This window comes from Chlorocebus sabaeus, chromosome 12 (genome assembly GCF_047675955.1).
Source record: "Chlorocebus sabaeus isolate Y175 chromosome 12, mChlSab1.0.hap1, whole genome shotgun sequence".
NCBI classification, from domain to species: Eukaryota; Metazoa; Chordata; class Mammalia; order Primates; family Cercopithecidae; genus Chlorocebus; species Chlorocebus sabaeus.
In genome coordinates, this window is record NC_132915.1 from 32,405,685 (window position 1) to 32,425,454 (window position 19,770).

Here is a 19,770-nt window from a genome sequence, read left to right on the forward strand (position 1 = left end):
GACATAAATCATTTTAAACTTGATTAGGGTGGTGGCTACATGATTGTATGTGTCTGTCAATACTCATAGAATTGTACACCAAAAAGTGAATTTTCCTATAGGTATTCTATGGAAAAACACTGGCAGCATATCTTCTTAAGTGTGTTAAATTTTAATAAGCAAGTTGAATGTAAGAAAGGAACTTGAGTGCCAAATATCAATGTGAAGTGACATAAAACAAACACACTATGCACATCCAAAAATCTGGATTTACAATGGAAATGTGACAGCTTCTGAAATTATATAGCACTCAATCATTAATTTTCTTTGAGGGTAAGATTTTTACCCTGCTGGGCTTATAATTTTCTCTTTTTGTGCTGTTCATGTGTAAATATTGCCAATTTCATTTGATACAAAAAAGGAAAACAACTTAATTTTGTTTCTAAGTTAATGAATGACAGATACTACCCTTCAGATGAGGTACTGTATTATTAGCTTCCAGGCAGTGATTTGAGGGGAAAAAAACCCAAGCCATTTCCAATGTATTTGTAACAAGGAAACAAATTTATTGATTTTAAAAGACAAGACACCATTTTGTTTTGAAAAACACAAGAAAGCTAGCCTGAGTTCAAGTCTGAAATATTCAGAAAAATCCTACTAATATCTTTAGTATGTTCCAGTCATTTGTTTAAACAACACACTAAAAGTTAATATATATTTTTATAATTATAAAAGTTCCCCAGTTATTGTACAGTACACAATACAAATCGCCCACAAACTATTATTTAGCTCCTGCCAATTTTGAGAGGACATGATATACTAAAAGATTTAGCATTTCTCACAAAAATCACATCAGGAAATACGTATTTACAAAATCAAATACATTATACAAAAAACCATCACATGTTATTCGGTAAAGATGTTTTTAAATAATTAAAAAGTTTATTCAACTGTAGTCCAAAAACTGGAAAAGAACATTACATTATCTCACACATACAATCTCTACAAAAGTTGCTTACCTCATTTACATAATATATTCAGTCGATTGTAAAATAAATGTTCAAATATCTCCTAGTGTTACTATGTTTCTGTGCTTGTGGGACTGAATAATGTAATCGGCCACTTACTAAGTGAAATTTAAATGATGGCACTTAAAAAAAATACAATTATCTTAAAAAAACACAATGAAAGAAGTTTTACCTAGAAGGTACGAAAGCCCTGAGTGATAGTGAAGTTACTGATTGGTAAGCACTACAATTAACCTAATTAAAAGTTTACCACCTCAGGCACAAATTTCCAAGTTTTTTCAAGGCACTCACTTAAAGTTTCTGTAACCAATGCATTGGTCACCACCATAGGTCCAATTTGATGATGGAAATGAGTAGAGAAAAAAATTTGCTTTGGTACAAAAGATGCTTTTTAAACGAATAAAATTCAATAGCTTCTTTATTGGGTCATTTAAAATTGTTGTTTACCAGGTTAAAACAAGGCGATCGTTTCTTCAAAAACACTAATTTACTGAAGGAAAAATTTACTTGGTTATCAACAGTCAATGGGAGTTTTTATATTTTCTTTCCTCCCCAGAATCAAAATTCTTCTAAAAAAGATTTGTTGTCCTCATTATTGAGCTACATAAACAATTCTTACCAAAGATTTTCATTACTCAGGGCTTCCAATCCCAACATCATAATTTATTTAAAAAAACAAAGGAAAGAGGGGAGAAAAATAAAATAGAACAAAATAAAAGAGACAAAACACATTTTTCTTTTTTAAAAAAGTATTATCAATTATTTCAAATGAAAGGAAAAAAAAAATCCTAGGCAGTCACTTTGTAAGTGGCTTTTACTATTTAAGTAAAATTGGTAAACTAAACTCAGGTCTACTGGCACATAAAATCACTAGCAGCAATGATCAAGGCATGCAAACTGAGAAGCATTTACAGTAAATCATCATGAAGAATTCAAAAGAAGAGAGTTAAATTAAAACCCTTTGAGTATTGCATGTTAACACATGAGTAATTTGCATGGTTTGACTTCCTAAACTGCCTAAAAAGCAATGTTTACGGCATACTTGCACTATGCTATGGATGTCCTTTCACCAGACATCAGAATAGGTTACACTCTTATTTGCGCCCGGCTAGGGCAGCGCAAGCACATCTGCAGACAACACTGCTTTCATGTTCGATCACACAGGGAACAGAGGGAATCAAGTGCACGAAGAGATTCCCTTGAACAAAATCAGCAATGGTGTAAGCAGACTGACATTTAGAGATATCAGAAGCAGTAGTCATAGCATCTCCTGACAGATGAGCTTAAAATCAAGTGCTTTGCTCTCCATTCTATCTATATATAATTTTTTGACAAAGTATTAAAGTTTTGGAGCATAGATAAAATTATGCCCTGTGTGAAATTCCCAAACAATATTTGATGAGCGATCTAACTCCAAATAGCCTAACTGCCCCCAAAGAGTTCAGATTCTCTTAATCCACTCGAACTCGTTTCTTCCTAAGGCTTCACTTACACTTGTACTTTCTAAAGCTAAATAAATGAGATCTTTTGTTTCATTTTGGGAAAAAAAGAAAAAAAAAGAAACTTAACCCTTTCTTTATACCTTTTAAAGGCAATCTAGGTACCTTCAATGTGCAGAAATCAGTTATGACATAGGTCTATCCAGGCCCATGTATTTGTCCTCCTTTTCTAGAAACTATGGTGTGATGCTAGAAAAGTTGATTTTTTTTTTTTTTTTTTTCTGTAAACAGTACACTTACTTAGATGGCAGTGAATATTTGGGAATAAATATATCAAGCCCTCTTGAAGAAAAATTAAGAGTTGTATATAAAATGCAAGTGTTCGGCGTGGAAACACTTTCTCTTCCTACCCCCCCCCCCCTTAAAAAAACAGCATAATTAGACATTTGGATATAGAGTATACTTTACCGGTCTAAGTCTAAATAAATGATCTGAAAGGCTTTTGTCCCCCATTGTATATCTTACAATGCTCAAAGGGTTAATACAAGGCATTACATCAAAGGGGTTTTCTAATACTAGAACTAAGCACTGAATTAATGCTTCTATTCCAGTTTTTAAAAATCACCAAACTTGCAGAAATACTAGGATTCCATTAATTGATTTGTTCTAACCATATACATGGAGGTTGTTCTGATCTAGCAACAAGCCCAATTTTCAATAGCACTGCATGCCAATCCTCCTCCCCCATGATCTGGTGTGATTCATACAGATCACAAAAGTTCTGATCTCAATTTGTGGATGGTTGTTATTTTCTCACCAAGAATGTGTGCGTCAGGGGGATATAATAAAGGTCAATTTATTGTATATAACCACTGCCTCAAACTGTACACAAAAGTGACTTGCCAAGTTTTTACTTTCTACTTATGTCCACACAGGGAGGACCAACATCACAGTGACACACATTTTTTTTTTCTTTTACACTAATGTTTCAAGCACAGCATTATTTTAGACATTTCAAATATATCATCTGAGGAATTTTTAAAAATTTGAAAATGCATTTAGCACTTTTAGACAGTGCATTCATATAAAAAGATTCATGATTACGGCACTAAAACCGTATTCATTCCTGAATGACTTTTACAGCATCTACAAGAACGTATTCATTTTTACTTGTTTACTACAAATCAAAGGCAGTCAATGCTGCACACTACTAATTTTAGGTATGCAGTGTTAAAACCATTTTCTAAATTTTACTTTGTTTTAAAGTACACCATCTAAAGAGAGGTGCATAAACCGTGCTATACAGTACGAGAAAAATCACACAAAGGAAAGCAGATTTCTGAAAAGGCAGTAAGACTTATACAGTCAGTCCAAACACAGTTTGGATGAAAATCCTGAATAAGTGACTAGCAACTTGATAGCCAAAGAAAAAATTGAAAATTGGGCCCTGTCTTCCAAGGAGATGGTTCATCCATTCCACCCTATTGTTCATTGGTTTCATGAATGCAAATCTTCTATGATTTTCAAAGTATATGTCAAGATCAAACTATACCCATGATACTCAATCCTATCATATGAAAATATCTTTTCTGAAACTTAAAAACAGTCAACATACCTTCCTTACATGCTTCCTCACTGAAAGTGTAGCACTTGGTCTACGTAGGTATATTTCATGACTAGTGATTGGTTATAATTGCAAGAAATACAAAGAAGTCTTAAAATGTGTACTTGTGTCATCTGTGAATAAATCTGTTAAGAGTGTTAGTGTCTAATATTATTTAGAAAACCCAGTTTCAATGAATGAAAAAAGGGAAAAATGGAAATCGATGCAATAAATGTGATTGCTCAATTTGCTCAAATGTATAAATTTTTTAATTTTTTCTCAAATATTTCACAATTCAAATTTGAAATTGATGAAAATGTTTGTGTGTATGTATGTGCATGTTTTACTGTGAACTACAAATAACCAGAAGTAGCATAAACCATAGATCTTCTTTTTATGTTTTGATCCAAACTACTTACATTAGTCACAAAGAATATTCCTAAATATTCATAAAGGAGATCAGAATATTTTTATTGAGTCTAGTTCAAATGTAATCAAGTTTATTAGTTCTTAATCTGTCCTAATTTAGAACAAACCATGAACAATTGGAAGAAATGTTGAATCCTGGAGCATCCCCGATCCCTAAGCCTCATCAATCTAAATTTGCCCATTATTATCAGATTCCTGTAATGATACAAATATATCCAACATTAAATTAAAGGAAACAATGATAATAAATACATTTAAAGTCATCCAATAAACAAAATGAAACCAATAAATACATTTGGTCCAATACAGATATGGTATCATTCAAAGGATGGTGGGTAGAGACAGGAAACTGAAAAAATTCAGAAAGAAGAGCCAAAATGAAGAGTGTTTTTTTAATTTTTGATTTTAATTTTACCTGTAAACACTTCCTATGCACAATGAAGTAGATACATGATCTTTTGCAGCTTACCATGTTTTGTTTGCCTTTTGTGTGTGTGTTTTGGTACAAATCCATTGTCTTTTTGGGAGGAAAAAGGGGGACAGTAATTTAAATGATATTTAGATGAAGGTGATGCTACCATGCTAGTGAAGACTTTCAAATATATGAGTTGTAAAATAAAAAATTTGGATCAGTTTTTAAAATTATATCTAAAATATTTAAATTTTACTTAAGAAATGTTGTTGATGTTATTTGAGTAGTCTGAGGCAATCAAGCAACAGCAGCTTAAATACACTGTGTATTACCTGATAAGCCATTTGGTATTTCTAACTTTACAGACTGGCTCACCTCTTCTTTCCAACCCCCCACCCCCCTTACCCCAATACCACTGGAAAGATAAACATCTTGGTTTTAATATAGGCCTCATTTGATAATCTGTCAATCATTTTGTGCTTTCCTTTTTTTGGCTTTATTATCTATTTATTTTTGCTGATTAGTTTTTTACAACTATTTAAATGAACAGATGTGCCTTTTTTTGTTTTAATCATTAAATAATTTGAGTGCTTAAAAGAACCTTGGCTTTTCATGCAAATTAAAATGGGGCTGGGTATAACTCTCTAGGATCTCACCTTCTGACTTTGTAGCAGACTCCTGCCCCATGGGCACTCATGTGTGCATGTGGACACACCACCACCTAGACACACAGACAAACGTTTAGACTGAAAAGATGCACTTCGATAAGTACCTGCTTACTTTGTTAACTTTCTAAAATTGTAACTAAATAAGAATGGTCTAAAACATATATGATTTTATGTAACAAGTTGGTATTAAAACTAGCCTGCTATTCCACACCCTTAAGCAATCTGATTTGTAATCAAGTAATATTCAGCTCTAAGAATAAAAAATAGATCCACGGTCACTCAAAGAGGGAAACTGATTTTTGTCTTTTTGTTTTGCTTTGTTTTCCCTAAATTTCCTTTGAAGAACATGTCACCTGTCCTTACTTCGGGAATCTGAAAATGACAGGCACACTTTGTCAAATGGATTGAAGAGTTAGTCACATGAACAAAATAAACCTTACTAAACCTTAGCTTCAGTTCTGTTTTAAGGCACCATGTAATAGCCGAGGTACGATGATCCCTGATGTACATTCTTCAATGGCAATGGTCCATCCAGCCACCTATCCAAATCCTACAGAATTGGGGATAAGTAACAGTGAGGTGTGCCAGTTACACTGCCTTCAGGTTCTGTTTACAATTTAAATCCACATACTTTAGAATCCAGGAAATAGTTTTGAAGGAAATAACATTATGTAGGTTGCTACATTCCGTGCATTCTATAAATTCTCGTTTATAATAGCAGCATATTGAACTACTATTAGGAAAAAGACCTGGAATAAAAGAAAGTCATCCAAATGGAATGGTTTCCTGTATGTCCAGCTCAGCATAAGTAGCATGTACACTTAAAAAAAAAAGTCAAGTCATTTTTTCCTGCTTCAGTATCTAACTATAACAGCCCCCACTTAACAGCAGAATGCATCTGTGCAGTGGTCCCAAATACAGAATCAGTAGTCTTTAAACAGAGGAAGTGGTATGCAAATAATAGTTAAAATTCAATGTTTAACGGAAGCTTGCATTGTTAACATGGTTTAATAATTATGTACACAAACGATGTACCTATTAGCATAATCTCTTGCAATTCTGTCATTTACTCTGAACTGATAAATGCACAGCTCAATTTTTCCTCAGAGAAAAATAGATGACCTTCCAAACCCTCTAGCACTATAATAAAAATGCTCTGTATTCTCTCTCCGTACTCAAAATGTTATCAAAATAGTGTCTTATGGTTCTGTCCAATGAAAAGCACCTTTCAAAAGCAAATTTGATGCATCTGCTGCCAAATGGGCATGCCTCCAGTGTCAATCAAAACAATCATTTCTTTTGATATTTCACAGAAGTGCATCTAATTTAAAAACTTACACATGAAATCATACACCAAGACTAACAATCAACAAGAAAATATTTTAAGCTACAAAAAAATGTAAATTACTTTTTAATTATAAGAAAACAAAACATTGACATTAAGTGTTGTAAAAATCCTTCTTGACACCTGAAACTAAGGGAAAAAATTCATTATTAAGAGGCAAATAATTTGTTTACGTTAAAAAAAAAAATCTGGCAAAATACATACACCCATTCCATTTCACAACTCCAAAAAGTTAATGTTCAGCACAGATAGAATTTGACAACAGTCGACCTTCAGGCTTATAAAATTTTCAACTTAAGCCCAACATCAACAGGGTTAATGTAAGCTGGAGAAATACGCTTTAATATTCTTTAGACTGCAGTGTAGGTATTTCCTGTAGCGCTGCACTGTCTGATAGTCTGAGTACTTGTGACAATGTGCTCGCTGTGAATTGGATTCAGGAGGCTTGGTTGCACGCCAGTCTCGAGAACAGGCTGCATGCAGCCCACTGGAAATGCCTGGCTCAGCTCTGTTTTCTCTCTTTTGGCTTGAGGCTCTGAAGAGTCATCCAGTTCTTCATCCATTTCACTTTCCACTTCACTGCCTTCATCTGCACAAATAAAACCAAGACTATTATCAGAAAACAAATTAGAAAATAGCAATCAACAAGTGCTTTAGAAACACTTTAATATAGTACATTAAGAAACATCTTAGCTCTTCTCAGGAAACAAAGCTTATAGGTTTTCTTTTCATCGGAATGTATTCATATCAATGCTGTATTGATGCATCTATAATTCTTTCAAACATAGCGAGATTAATTTACTTTTGGCAATTTGTGATTGATACTTCATTAACTTTTTAAAAAAGCCTTTGGAATTTCCGTAAGTGTCTATATTAAATAATGGCATAATTTGTGTCATAATAAAGTAGTCACTTTGGTATGTTATGCTGACTTTTGAGGAATGTACTGAGCTGAAAACGCAAATACAAAAAAAGTTTTGTTTCCTCCAAAAATCTACACTAAATACACATTTTATCTATGCTAGTGTTAACGTGAGTCAGAACTATGTTGATTCTTAATATTACTATTCCATGTATAAACAGAGGCTGCTGTAAGACTTTTTGGCATTCATCAATGTTATAGATGGTCACAGTATTAAATAAACCCTTAATTTTTATTATAAAAATTATTAAGGCTGAGGCAGTAGTATCAGATTAAAAATGTGCAATGGATTTCCATTCTTGGCAGCTGATACTGTTAATAGCTGGTATTCATTTCTGGAAATCAAATGCATTATATAATCATGGTTACCCCCAATTGTAATACATTTTATATTAACTAAGGCATCATTATAATAGAATGCCATTTAATTTTTTTCCAGTATGCACTGTTAAAATTCAAAAGTACATTAGAGACAGAAAATGCACATATACAGCTTTACTATTGTGTGACAGTCTCCTCAGAATACCTCTTCATGAGGGATAATTACAGTGGCTTGTATAAACAAAGTCAGGTCTCCATTCTCTACTGTTCTATGGCATATCACATACAATGAATGTGCAACAAGTATCTCTTTAGTCAGATTAAGTTGGATTCTTTGCTAGCAGTAAAATTGTAGCTTTACCACTTGGCAGACACCCACAGCAAAAATCTCTGCTAATGCAGCTGTCTCTATAAACAAGGCCCCTTGACTTTTCTTATTTCATTTTGATTGGGGTAAAGCTGGTTCTAGAAAAAAGCAGTGAGAGGTAAAAGTGCTTCCATATATGGTTGTACAGTGTACAGCCACTAGGAGCAAGGTCTGAGAAATGGCAATTTGTGATTAAATAGGTGGAGATTAATATGCATTACCTAGAAATGTGTGTCATGCATTAGTGACCAATAAAACAAAGAAGTGCCCTTAGATGAGGCAAAAGATATCTTGGCCCACCTACTTTATCAAGTTACCTTTTTGCCTCTGGAAAATGAACTTAATGATAATACCTGAGTGTGTCAGAACAAGTATATTCAAAGTGTTGAAGGGCTACAGGGAGAGGGATACCTTTTGTAGACATTTGCTTCATCAAGAGGGTATACTTGAAACATGTTTGCATGAAATGTTTCGGTTTTTCATGTTTTTATATATAAAACAAAAATGTCTGTAAGGATCTTAACACAAACTCTTCATGGTGGTAGTCTCTTAGGGTTGTGATAATAAAGCTTCACTTTCTATAGTTTCTAATTCTCTGTATTATCTGAAATTTTTATACGGAGCAAATATCCCTTTTATTATCAGAACAAGAATTCTCATTTTGTGGGAGAAGCCCTCAAAAACTCCTAGGATTTCACATTCAATCTTTAGGCCCTGAGTATGCCTATCGGGCTCTATCTCAAGAGCCATCAAGAGGTCTGGGGGTAAATGGGACCAGCGTGGCCACCTCCAGCAGGTGAGGACAAGTCACACTGCTTCTCTGCTCCCTGTCTACAGACTTCCCTGTGCCTAAGAAATTAGTGTCAAAATAATAAAAAAGGGAGCACTGAAAAGACAAAAACTCATTTTCAGGCAGGGAGGGCAGTGGAGACAAAGTGAGAAAGTCCTTCTATCTATTTTGTTGTGGATGGAAAGGGTAGTGAGATAACGGACTGGACAAACTTAAGTGTTCCAGGTAGGTTTTGCTTACGTCTATCTCTGGGTGACAGGTTTCCTTCGGAAAATCTACAAAGCAACTTATAAAAGCAAGCCCGTTCTCCAGGTCCTAAGGACAAAGAGATGTAATTCGGTAGACATTTTATGCTTCTATAAAAACTTGAAGACATTTCCTAGGAATCTACGTCAGGTTATGGAAATTTGGTGCATAAAAACTAAAATTAGGTGCTACAGGAGTTTACAGAAGATTGTCGTTCAGCACTGTGTGAAGAAGCCTGGCTGGAATGCAGTCTCTGACTGAGTAGTAAATCTCTACTGTCCTTCTGGATACCCTGGGATGAAACCCCTAAATTTGGGTTATGAGGCTTTGGTGCGAGTACATCATCAGTGTTGCTTTATAATGGACATGGGTATCAGTTACCACGTTTCTTGCTCTAAAATTACTAATAAATATCATCATTGACTTATTTTTCTGAGGGTTATTTGGTTAATCCTATAGAGTATATATTTGTAGTAACAAATTTTTTGGCTATAATTTTCTAATTTCCCTGCATTGCTAGTGTACTGAGTACCTTAATATAGCACGCTCTGGAGAACAGCGCTGAACCTCTTTACAGACTCCCCATGTACTTCCTTTCATCTCATTTTCCCCAGTGACTCTGGCCTGGAAGGGCTAAGTGCATAGTTCTCCCCAGTTTCTGTGCATTTTGTACCTGTCTCCAATAGTCAATAACCATAACAATTCTTTAAAACCTCAAGATACCTCCCTCCCTCCACCACCTTTTAAAAGAAAAAGCTCTGTTTCCTGCAGTGTTTAACATAAAATTTACTTGTTTTTAAAAATTGCACTGGTATTTTTATCAGTATTGTTTTGCTTGTGCTCTGCTTATAAAGGTGGGTAAGATTTGTGTGCTCTATCCCCATTCTATCTCCCCCTAAGTCCATCTTGCTTTTTTTATTGTGTGATTTTGTTGATCCTGAGGTTCTTCAGAAATATATATCATGCTATCATATTATACTGTATATTAGAGTGGCAATGCTATTAAAATTTCAGAAGTATATATGTTACTTTCTTCATCTATACCATTACTAATCTTGCATTTATAGTAAACCTCACTGCTATCTCTGATTCTTTTTCTACACAAAAGTATGAATTGGTGAGGTAGGTGAGCCAAGGAATCTTTTCTCTTGCCTGGTGGGCCTTGAATAAAAATGTCTCATCCAATTTTATCACTTATTTCCAGGACTCTAGCCATGGTCAGAAATGATTTCTTATTACTTGTAATGAACTTCAGGCAAAAAGTGTAAAGAACTTTATAACTACATTTAAATTCAATTATCTGCAATTAAAATACCTCATATGTAGAAGGCATAGCGATGGGAAAAAATGGAGAAATAATGAAGACAGGAGTTTCACATTTATCTAGGATTTGTATGCCACTTCTGCAAAATCAAGAGTATTGTAAACATACACTGTATTTTCCTCTATGAGAATTTGTTAGTGAAAAAAAGTTCTTAAAATGTACATTATTTTCAATTCTTACCTTTATCCAGATTTCCAGGAGACACGGCATTTAAATCACCAAACTGCAAAACAATAGTCATTTGTGCAATAGTTAATATGGGGCAGAATAAAATAATATTCTATCTGTCTGTGGTAAAAACACCAATCTATGACTCTTTAAAACTGCAAACTAGTGGCCATTTTGATCTCTAATTACATGGGTCACATAATTTTCCAATCAAACTTGTCAAATTTGAACAGTTCAAATTATGTCACAATTTAGCTGTCTTAGCTTCTTTGCAGAAGGATAACAATTTTCTCTGCTTTCCATGCTCCATTTTACCTTTTATTATTTCAACTCAGCAATGAGGAAACAGGGGCCTGGATGACTTGGATGAAGACTGATGTGGCAAAATGAATTTGGAAAAGCCCCAATCAAGCAAGACACATCAGCTCCACCCCCCATGCTTGGCTGATGAGTCCACCTGGAAGTCTCTACATTAGAGAAACAATATCCAGCAGTTTGGCTGAACTCTATTTTTAAAGCTTTTATTAATAAACATAAAAATATAATAGAAACTCCAAAATTGAGGGTTATTTGTTTTTACAAAATCTTTAATTTGAGACTTCTCTCTTAGATAATAGGGTCTCACTTTGAAAAGAAAGGCATTTGATCATTACTAATGTCAACAAAAAAGAGCTTGAAACAATATAGAACAATTAATAGCCTTCGGCTTAGATATTATTTTCTAACTTAGTTCAACAGTTTGATAATTTTACAATGAGAAAACACATTTTGAGAATCTCAGAGTGAATAAAGATGGATACACTGAAATAAAAATTGAATAGAGTAACAAAGCTAATCAAAAAAAGGTTAAGAGAAACTGCAAAGCATCTACTTTTAAAACAGTAAACATTACTTTTTTAAGGTAATAAGTCATTATTAGAAATCCAGATTTCTCAACAGGCTTAGAAAGGATGAGGCAGAAATTCTACTTACATTCGGAAGTTTGATTATAAAGAGTTCCATGATAGGAGTATTTTTTTCATCTACAAGGTTTGTCTATAAAGTAATAAAACTGATCTTATTTTGCAAACATACACATATTTTTTTCCCTACCTAGACAAGTACTGTTCTTCACAGTAGCTACCTTGGGAGCTTATACATTTATTCCAAGGTCCAAAGTTCTGGAATTCCTCTTTGACAATTTCAAGAGTTAGTTTATGCATCATGAGGAAAGCCCATTTTGTTATTTTACATCCAACTATGCCTCCAAGCAACACTCCAGATTTTATTTAGTATACTTGTTCCTGGGATGATTTGACTACTCAACAAAATTCAATTCACCTCTGCCACAATTCAGGTTATTTAAAATAATGTCATTTTACCTTTACTTCTTAGCATTTCAAAGGCATTCCACAACATTTTTAAGCCATAGCAGCATTACTGGAACAAATGTGTAGCCTTCCTAGGTGACTGCTTTGAAGGAGACAGGGGCCTCCTAGACATGTAATTATTAGTATATTTATTTGAAAGTCTGCCCCACTGCTTTAGGGTTATTTTTTAGAGTTATTAAAAGTAATGGCAAAAACCGCTATTACTTTTATACCAACCTAATACATCCCACGGGGCAACAAATATAAATCATAAATATTGAAATTTTGAAGTTGTTCCTGATCACATAGGTCAGGTCTTTGTATAAGTCTACATAAAAATTCAGTGTAAATTATGTGGGTTTTCTTGAATTAAAGAATATAACCTAAACAACAAAAACCCAAAGGGATTCTTCATCAATTTTTGGTATTATTTAAGTATTTTAGAACTATAAACAGAGAATGTTCAAAACTGAAGGATCATTTACAAGTTATTACTAACTGACATAACACAAAAAGATATAGATTTAAGGGAATACTTAACACTTAAGTTCTTGAAACGAGTTGGCAGTGATGATTCTAAACACAACTTTATACTGATAAAAAGTGAGTATTCTATTTGCTGTTGAAAAGTCTTTGAAAGTTGTTTGTAGCTAAGTTATTGTTGCTATTGCTGATCAATAATATCACACAGAGTGTCTAAAACCAAACTCTGGATATATTTGAAAATTCTCTTCAAAAGAAACATTGCATTTAGTTGCTACTTAACTCTGAAAACATGACAACTTCCTTAATACAAAGATTTTCCCCTTAGACGTTTCTACTTAATATGAATAATACGTTTGATAATTCAAGAGGCTGAAAACAGAAACCAAAACAGCTGAAATTTCAGTGATGGTTATTATCATTAACAAAAATCCACTTACATACTAAATTCCGAGGCTTGTCATTATGCACTATGTTGGACAATGTACAAAGAATCTCAGAGACACTGTCAATGCCTCTAGGTGTTTCTGGGATCAACGACAAAGTTTTACATGTATGACAAACAGAGAAACTAGATTACAATTTTTTTAAATCCTCTGAAGAAGAGATCAGATTTTACTATCCTATAGAGCTGAAGGTGAAGGCTTTTATATGCATTTTACATGTGAGGGGAAAATAGATGTAAAATTATAGAGGAAAAAACACTTTAACCCTGTAGATAGACTGCATGAGATCAGCAAAATCAGTTCACTTATTCATTAAAAGTTGATAAATACTTATTGAGGATTTACTATGTGCCAGGCACTATGCCAGCCAATTCTAGTCAGATCAATTTGGAAATACTCCTGTCTTCAGGAGGTAAGTAGCAGAAATTCCCTATATTCTGAAGGGTAGGTAGGTTAGCAGAAAAATGAGCAGCTTAGGAAACCTTAGGGAAGGTTTTAGAAGTATAGGGTTCAAGTCTTAGAAATGGAAACAAATTTCATGGGTTTATGGCATGCAGCAGGTCAAGCAGCAGGAAGGAAGGGCATGAACAGTGGCAGGGAAGATTGAGAGCAGGCAGAAGGAAAACAGTACCATAGATAGGGGCCAGATGACAAGATGAGGCCAGTACAAATCAAAAACAGAAGAGACGCCAGGCATGGTGGCTCACACTTGTAATCCCAGCACTTTGGGAGGCTGAGGCAGGTGGATCACCTAAGGTTGAGAGTTCGAGATCAGCCTGACCAACATGGTGAAACCCCATCTCCACTAAAAATACAAAAATTAGCTGGGCATGGTGGTGGAGGCAGGAGAATCGCCTGAACCTGGGAGGCAAAGATTGCAGTGAGCTGCGATCATGCCACTGCACTCCAGCCTGGGCAACAGGAGTGAAAGTCTGTCTCAAAAACAAGCAAGCAAGCAAGCAAGCAAACAAACAAAAAACAGAAGAGGAGAAAGTAGTAAAAGATTTAGATTAAAAAAAAAAAAGGAGCTCACAAGAAAGTATAGTGATTATTATGAAGTTACAGCATCACAAATTGGGAAAACTTACTGTTTCGTAATTTTTCCTCTTGCACAAAGGATTAGAGGGGACTACTCTTCACTGACATGACATCTTTACCACTTACAAGGTGTGTTTGCAGTTCAGTAAACGGTAGGTTTTCTCTCAAACAGACTGCGAGTGTCACACTGTCAATATCGCTTCCCTGAAGAGGCTTTTCCTGGCAGCCCTATCTTGAGTATCGCTGTCCCTGTCACTCTCAGTCACCGCATCATGCTCACTTCCCGCAAAGCACCCACCACAACCTGCAAAACTTATTTTGTTTGTTTCCTCACCTAATATATGTCTTCCCAACCAAAATGTCACTGCCATAGGTAAGAAAGTTCCTTTGTTCTCTTCATAAATGTATCCCAGAACCTGGTATAGTGCCTGATACACATTAAAGGCTGAATAAATACTTACCAGATGAATAAATTTACTTCCTCATTTCAGCCTCACCAAAACAACTTAGGGATCTGGCAAGTTAAGTGCTTAGATTTCATGTTACAGCTATTGAAAACAATGAGTTGATTTGTCTAACGTCAAGTAGTAAATATGGTGCCGTTAGATTTGAGACCAGATATTCTCCTTGGTTTAGAATGAGAGAGAGAGAGAAAAAAGAGAAATGGGATGGGATGTGGGGTGAGAGAGAGAGGGGAGGGAAGTGAAGGGGAAAGAGAGAGAGAGACACCCACACATGGAGGAAGAAATATAAATTAAGGGATTTTAAAAGTGCTCTGGAGTTAGAAAGCATATGGCCTTCAATGTATGAATTCACATTCCATCAGTCAGAGAGATAAATAGGAAACGTTCGAAGAGAAACTAGAACAGACGGTACAGAAAGCATGTCTATTGTTGAGAGAAGAAACACTTCCTATCCTATAGACTGTTTCCTCCAGGTCCTGACTAGGGTCAAAATAATGTACACTTCACTGGACAACAGCAGGCTGGGAAATGCATGCTCGAGGTAGACAGTGAGAGACTGTTAGCACATATATTCATGTAAGACCAGCAATGTCCATGAAGTGTAAGTGGGCAACAGTTAAGCACAGTCAGGGCAACAATGGGCAGGATCCCTGAGAGACCCTGGGTTGTAGCCAGGCAGCTGGGTTGTTTATTACAGGATTTTGAGGCCTAGTACCTGTCCCTGAGCATGGTCACCATGAGAGGAACCTGGCTCAGCATGGGAGAATGCAGCCCACAGGTGCATTGAAGAGACTGTTGCACATTCAGTTCAGCAACAACTGACTTTTCATAGTGAGGCAGGCAAGCCTTGTTCTGTAATGTTTGGGCACTGAAACAATGTAGAGGAAGTCAGGGTGCCTAGAGAGCAAACAGGTGGGGATCCATGCGGGGGGCAAGAAACATACTGGAACAGAAGTAGGACAGAAGGAAAGAGCTCAGGGGATTGGGATGAAGACCTCACCCTTAGGGACACCTTCCCTGCTGGAAGAGCTTACCCCACCCTGAGAAAGAATTAGTGAGTAATCATAATCACATATATGTTATACGTATCATTAATTCTTTGTAAGCACAGCCATCGCTTGCTAATTGTTTAAGCAAATCTGTAACAAGTTCCCCAATAGTGTTAATTTGGATCTTTCCAAAGAACCAAGTTAAAGTACTTCACATAGTGCCTGGCACATAGGAAGCACTTAACAAATGACCACCATTATCAATATTGTTATTATTTATAAGTATCATCATTATCTCCCAAGAACTGCAGACCAGACATGCAGAATCAGTCTGACTCTACTATCCCAGTACTCTGAAAGGATACCAAAAGCTGTATAGAAAAATTGCATCTTACAGAAAATCTCCCTGTTAGTATATCCAGATTACAGATTTATGGGTAAGCACATTTTCATCCTTCCTCTCTCTCTGTCTCTTTCTCTATTTATAAGTCCAAGTCTAATGTCACTATGTTATCACCCACAAAACAAAACAAAACAAAAAAACAAAACTGATAGCAGCAAAGTACAAAAGTATATTGTCAAGAAGAGGGGCTGGTAAAGTTTTTCAGTAAGGGACCAGATGGTAAATATTTTAGGCTTTATAGTCCATTAAGACTCTGTCACAGTTATTCAACTTTACCATTGTAGTGCAACAATAGCCATAGATAACAGGTACATGAATGTGTGTGATGTAGCTCTAATAAAACTTTACAAAAACAGGGCTGGGCACAGTGGCTTATGCTCGTAATCCCAGCACTTTGGGAGGCACAGGTGTGCGGATTGCTTAAGCCCAGGAATTTGAGACCCCTGGGCAACATGGCAAAACCCTATCTCTACAAAAAATACAAAAAAGTTAGCTGGGCGTGGTGGCCGTACCTCTAGTCCCAGCTAGTTGGGAGGCTAAGGTAGGAGGATCACCCTCCAAGGTGGTCGAGGCTGCAGTGAGCTGTGATCGTGCCACTGCACTCCAGCCTGGGTGACAGAGTGAGACTCAGTCTCCAAAAACAAACAAACCCAAAAGCACCCCACCCCAAGACCAACCACTTCATTTACAAAAACAGATGATGAGCTGGATTTGGCCTGTGGACCACTGTTTGCTGACACCTGACTAGAAGAAGAGCTTGTAAGACCCTAGAAGACCTGCTCCAGCTCATTAACAGTGAAGGGAACAGAAGATTTTTATCTTTGAGAAAGATATATAAGGACGTGGGTCACAGGAAGGATATGGAACCAGAGGCTTCAAGAGAGCACAGCTCACGCATATGGGCATCACTGATGAAGGTCACAAGGGAAAAAACAAGTGTCAGCTTTTAAAGACAGAAATGAGTTAGAAAAATAATCTTCCTCTACTTTCGCTGGGCACTTGCATATATAGGCAAAGAGAGACAGACCAAAGCTGGTGTTCAATTGTATGCATTCGTGGAAGAAGAAGGAAGTCTAGAGTGACAGAAAAGATTGCATGAAAGTTTGCAAGACAAAATATTGGGGAAAAGTTACATGTATTATTAATTCAGGTGGGGCAAGCTTCCCTAATGGGACATTTGCTCCAATTTGGATGGCAGGTGAAGATGTAAAGAGAGAGTCTAATATAGAAGTTCTCCATAAGTAAAAGCAAATAGGGAGTGTTCCAGATGATGATGACTTTCAGGGTGGGTCATCAATGGAGAAAGGACAGTAAGATGTGTGGCAAGGAGAGGTGGAAGCAAGAAAAAAATAATGTACTGGAAGAAGAACCTATAATCCATAAGTCATCACTGAGCAATATTCATTCAGAGCAAGATAGCTTTCATTCTGTAACAGATACTTATTGCTGCTGCAATAAATTACCACACTTAGTGGCTAAAAACAAGACAAACTTACTATCTTGTCACTCTGGAGGTCAGAACTTCTAAATGGATTTGGAGTCACTAAAATCAAGGTGTTGGCAGAGTTGTGGTTCTTTCTGAAATGTCTAGAAAACAATTTTTTCCCCTCTTTTTCAGCTTCTAGAGGTTGTCACCATTCCTTGGTTTCTGGCCTCCTTCCATTCAAAGCCAACGATGTTAGGTTGAGTCTCACACACTGCATCACTCTGACACAGCTTCTTCCACCTCTCTCTTCAGGTTAGTATGTAGTATTCTACATATGGTTTCTGGCCTCCTTCCATTCAAAGCCAGCGATTAGTATTCTAGTTAGTATTCAGTTAGTATTCTATATACTAACAATGTAGTTACTCTTCTAACTACATTGGGCACACCTGGATAATCCAGGATAATCTCCCCATTTAAATTCAACCAATTAGCAACCTTAGTTCCATTTGTAACTTAATATATTCACAGGTTCCAAGGATTAAGATGTCGACATCTTAATGCCCATCCTACTGCTTATTACACATACATAAGTTATTTTTTAAAATTATCACATTCGCTTGAGTGAAACCATATGACATTTTTTTTTTCCTAGTATTGGAGGAAACACATCCAACCAGATTAAGCTATTTGGAACATAGTAATTTTTTGCTGAATTTTGTTTATGTTCTTCACTAAGGGTAGGGTACAATGGTATGTAGGAATCAATTCATCTTTTATGATACATTTGTCACTAGTACATTTGTACTTTATTTTTCATTTACAGACTTTTAATTTTATATACAAGTTCCTACAGTCTGAAAGTGTTTACAGCATGCATTTCAAGGTCTAGACTGTTGAAACCATACATGCATCTAAAAAGTCTATGAGGTTCACAGAGCTGAATGTTGTTAAGGAAGTTGACAAGGAAGTCATTCAGAGAAAGAAGTGGAAACCAAAATTGAGGAAACCAAAATATACTGAGGGGTAGTGGGGCCAGAGCAGTCCTAAGCTCCATATCCAAGCGAATGTGTTAAAGTACACACTAAAAAAGAGGATATATCCTGGTTCTCTGGACAGTTTCATGAGTACCAACCCATGCTACCAGCTGCACCACAAGCAGCCCCAAAGACCTTGGAAAGCCCTCTGTGTCAGCACTTCTCAATGGCTCCATGAAGATCCATGCTGTGCAGAGGAGAGCAGTAAGAGGCCAAGGTGCTGGCATGTGATCAGATGGAGGAAGTGACCACAGGCAGTGGACACAGCCCAGCACAGAAAGCAAACACCACATTGCCAGAAGCATTCCTGCTGACCTGGGAACATGATCATCAGCAACAGATAGTCCACATATGTGAAAATGTTAACCGGAAAAGACTACTCACTTGAGGGTTACTTGGAGACCAATTCTGCCAGCAATGGTAACTTTAGATAAACAAATGTAGGGAATAAAATATGTATGTATGTGTATACGTATACATTTTGCCAGTTTCTGTGAATTAATCATTTGCTCTAGGAAAGAAGATTTTTAAGCTGTCACAGGCCCAAAGAACAAATGATTATACAGTTTTCTGAACTAGTTTCTATTTTGTGGCTGGAATAAGATATCTCTTTGGGAAGTTACCTTTTAACTTGCTTAAATTCTATATATTATCCTTTTTCTCCATTTCACAAGTACTTACAAAACCTTTCATTCATTTCTACTAGTTAAGATTTAATTCAAGTCTAGCTATGACTGTCTAGTTAGAACTAATTATGTTTATGCTTCTTCTCTAATGTTCCCATTTTCTTTTCTAATTGACTTGTTTCCCCATTCTATTTTGTTGTTTGTATTTTTCAAAGCATTGAATTAGTTTGCTTTTGATTATCACTTTGGCTACATACCAAAGAATGCTGTTGGATTCTTTGTAATTCCATGAATCATTTGACTCAACATTCAAAATCATGAATCATTTGACTCAAAAATTGTTTGCAGGGTATTCTTCCAGTTGCAGTACAATATTATCAATGCCTTCATGTGTCTTTTTGTCATCTGTTTTATCAATTTCAACTTTAAGTTTACCTTTGTATGGTCCAAAAAATGATGATCTAATTATAT

The 19,770-nt window shown here is 35.8% G+C and overlaps 1 protein-coding gene across 4 annotated transcripts in view; it reads right to left on the bottom strand.

Annotated features, from left to right (window-relative positions):
* Positions 1-522: 522 nt before the first annotated feature.
* The window catches only part of RFX3 (regulatory factor X3), a 309,035-nt gene continuing 289,787 nt past the window's right edge, over positions 523-19,770 (bottom strand). For 3 of the 4 annotated variants that reach the window (XM_007969367.3, XM_073021548.1, XM_037998447.2), the window contains 2 exons: positions 11,054-11,096; positions 523-7,492 (listed from right to left, as the gene is read on the bottom strand). In XM_007969367.3, coding sequence (XP_007967558.1) covers positions 7,254-7,492; positions 11,054-11,096 — 282 coding nt within the window. In that variant the 3' untranslated portion in view covers positions 523-7,253. Of the gene's footprint in view, positions 7,493-11,053; positions 11,097-12,013; positions 12,077-19,770 lie in introns of all 4 variants that reach the window. The other variant, XM_073021549.1, reaches the window with a different exon arrangement.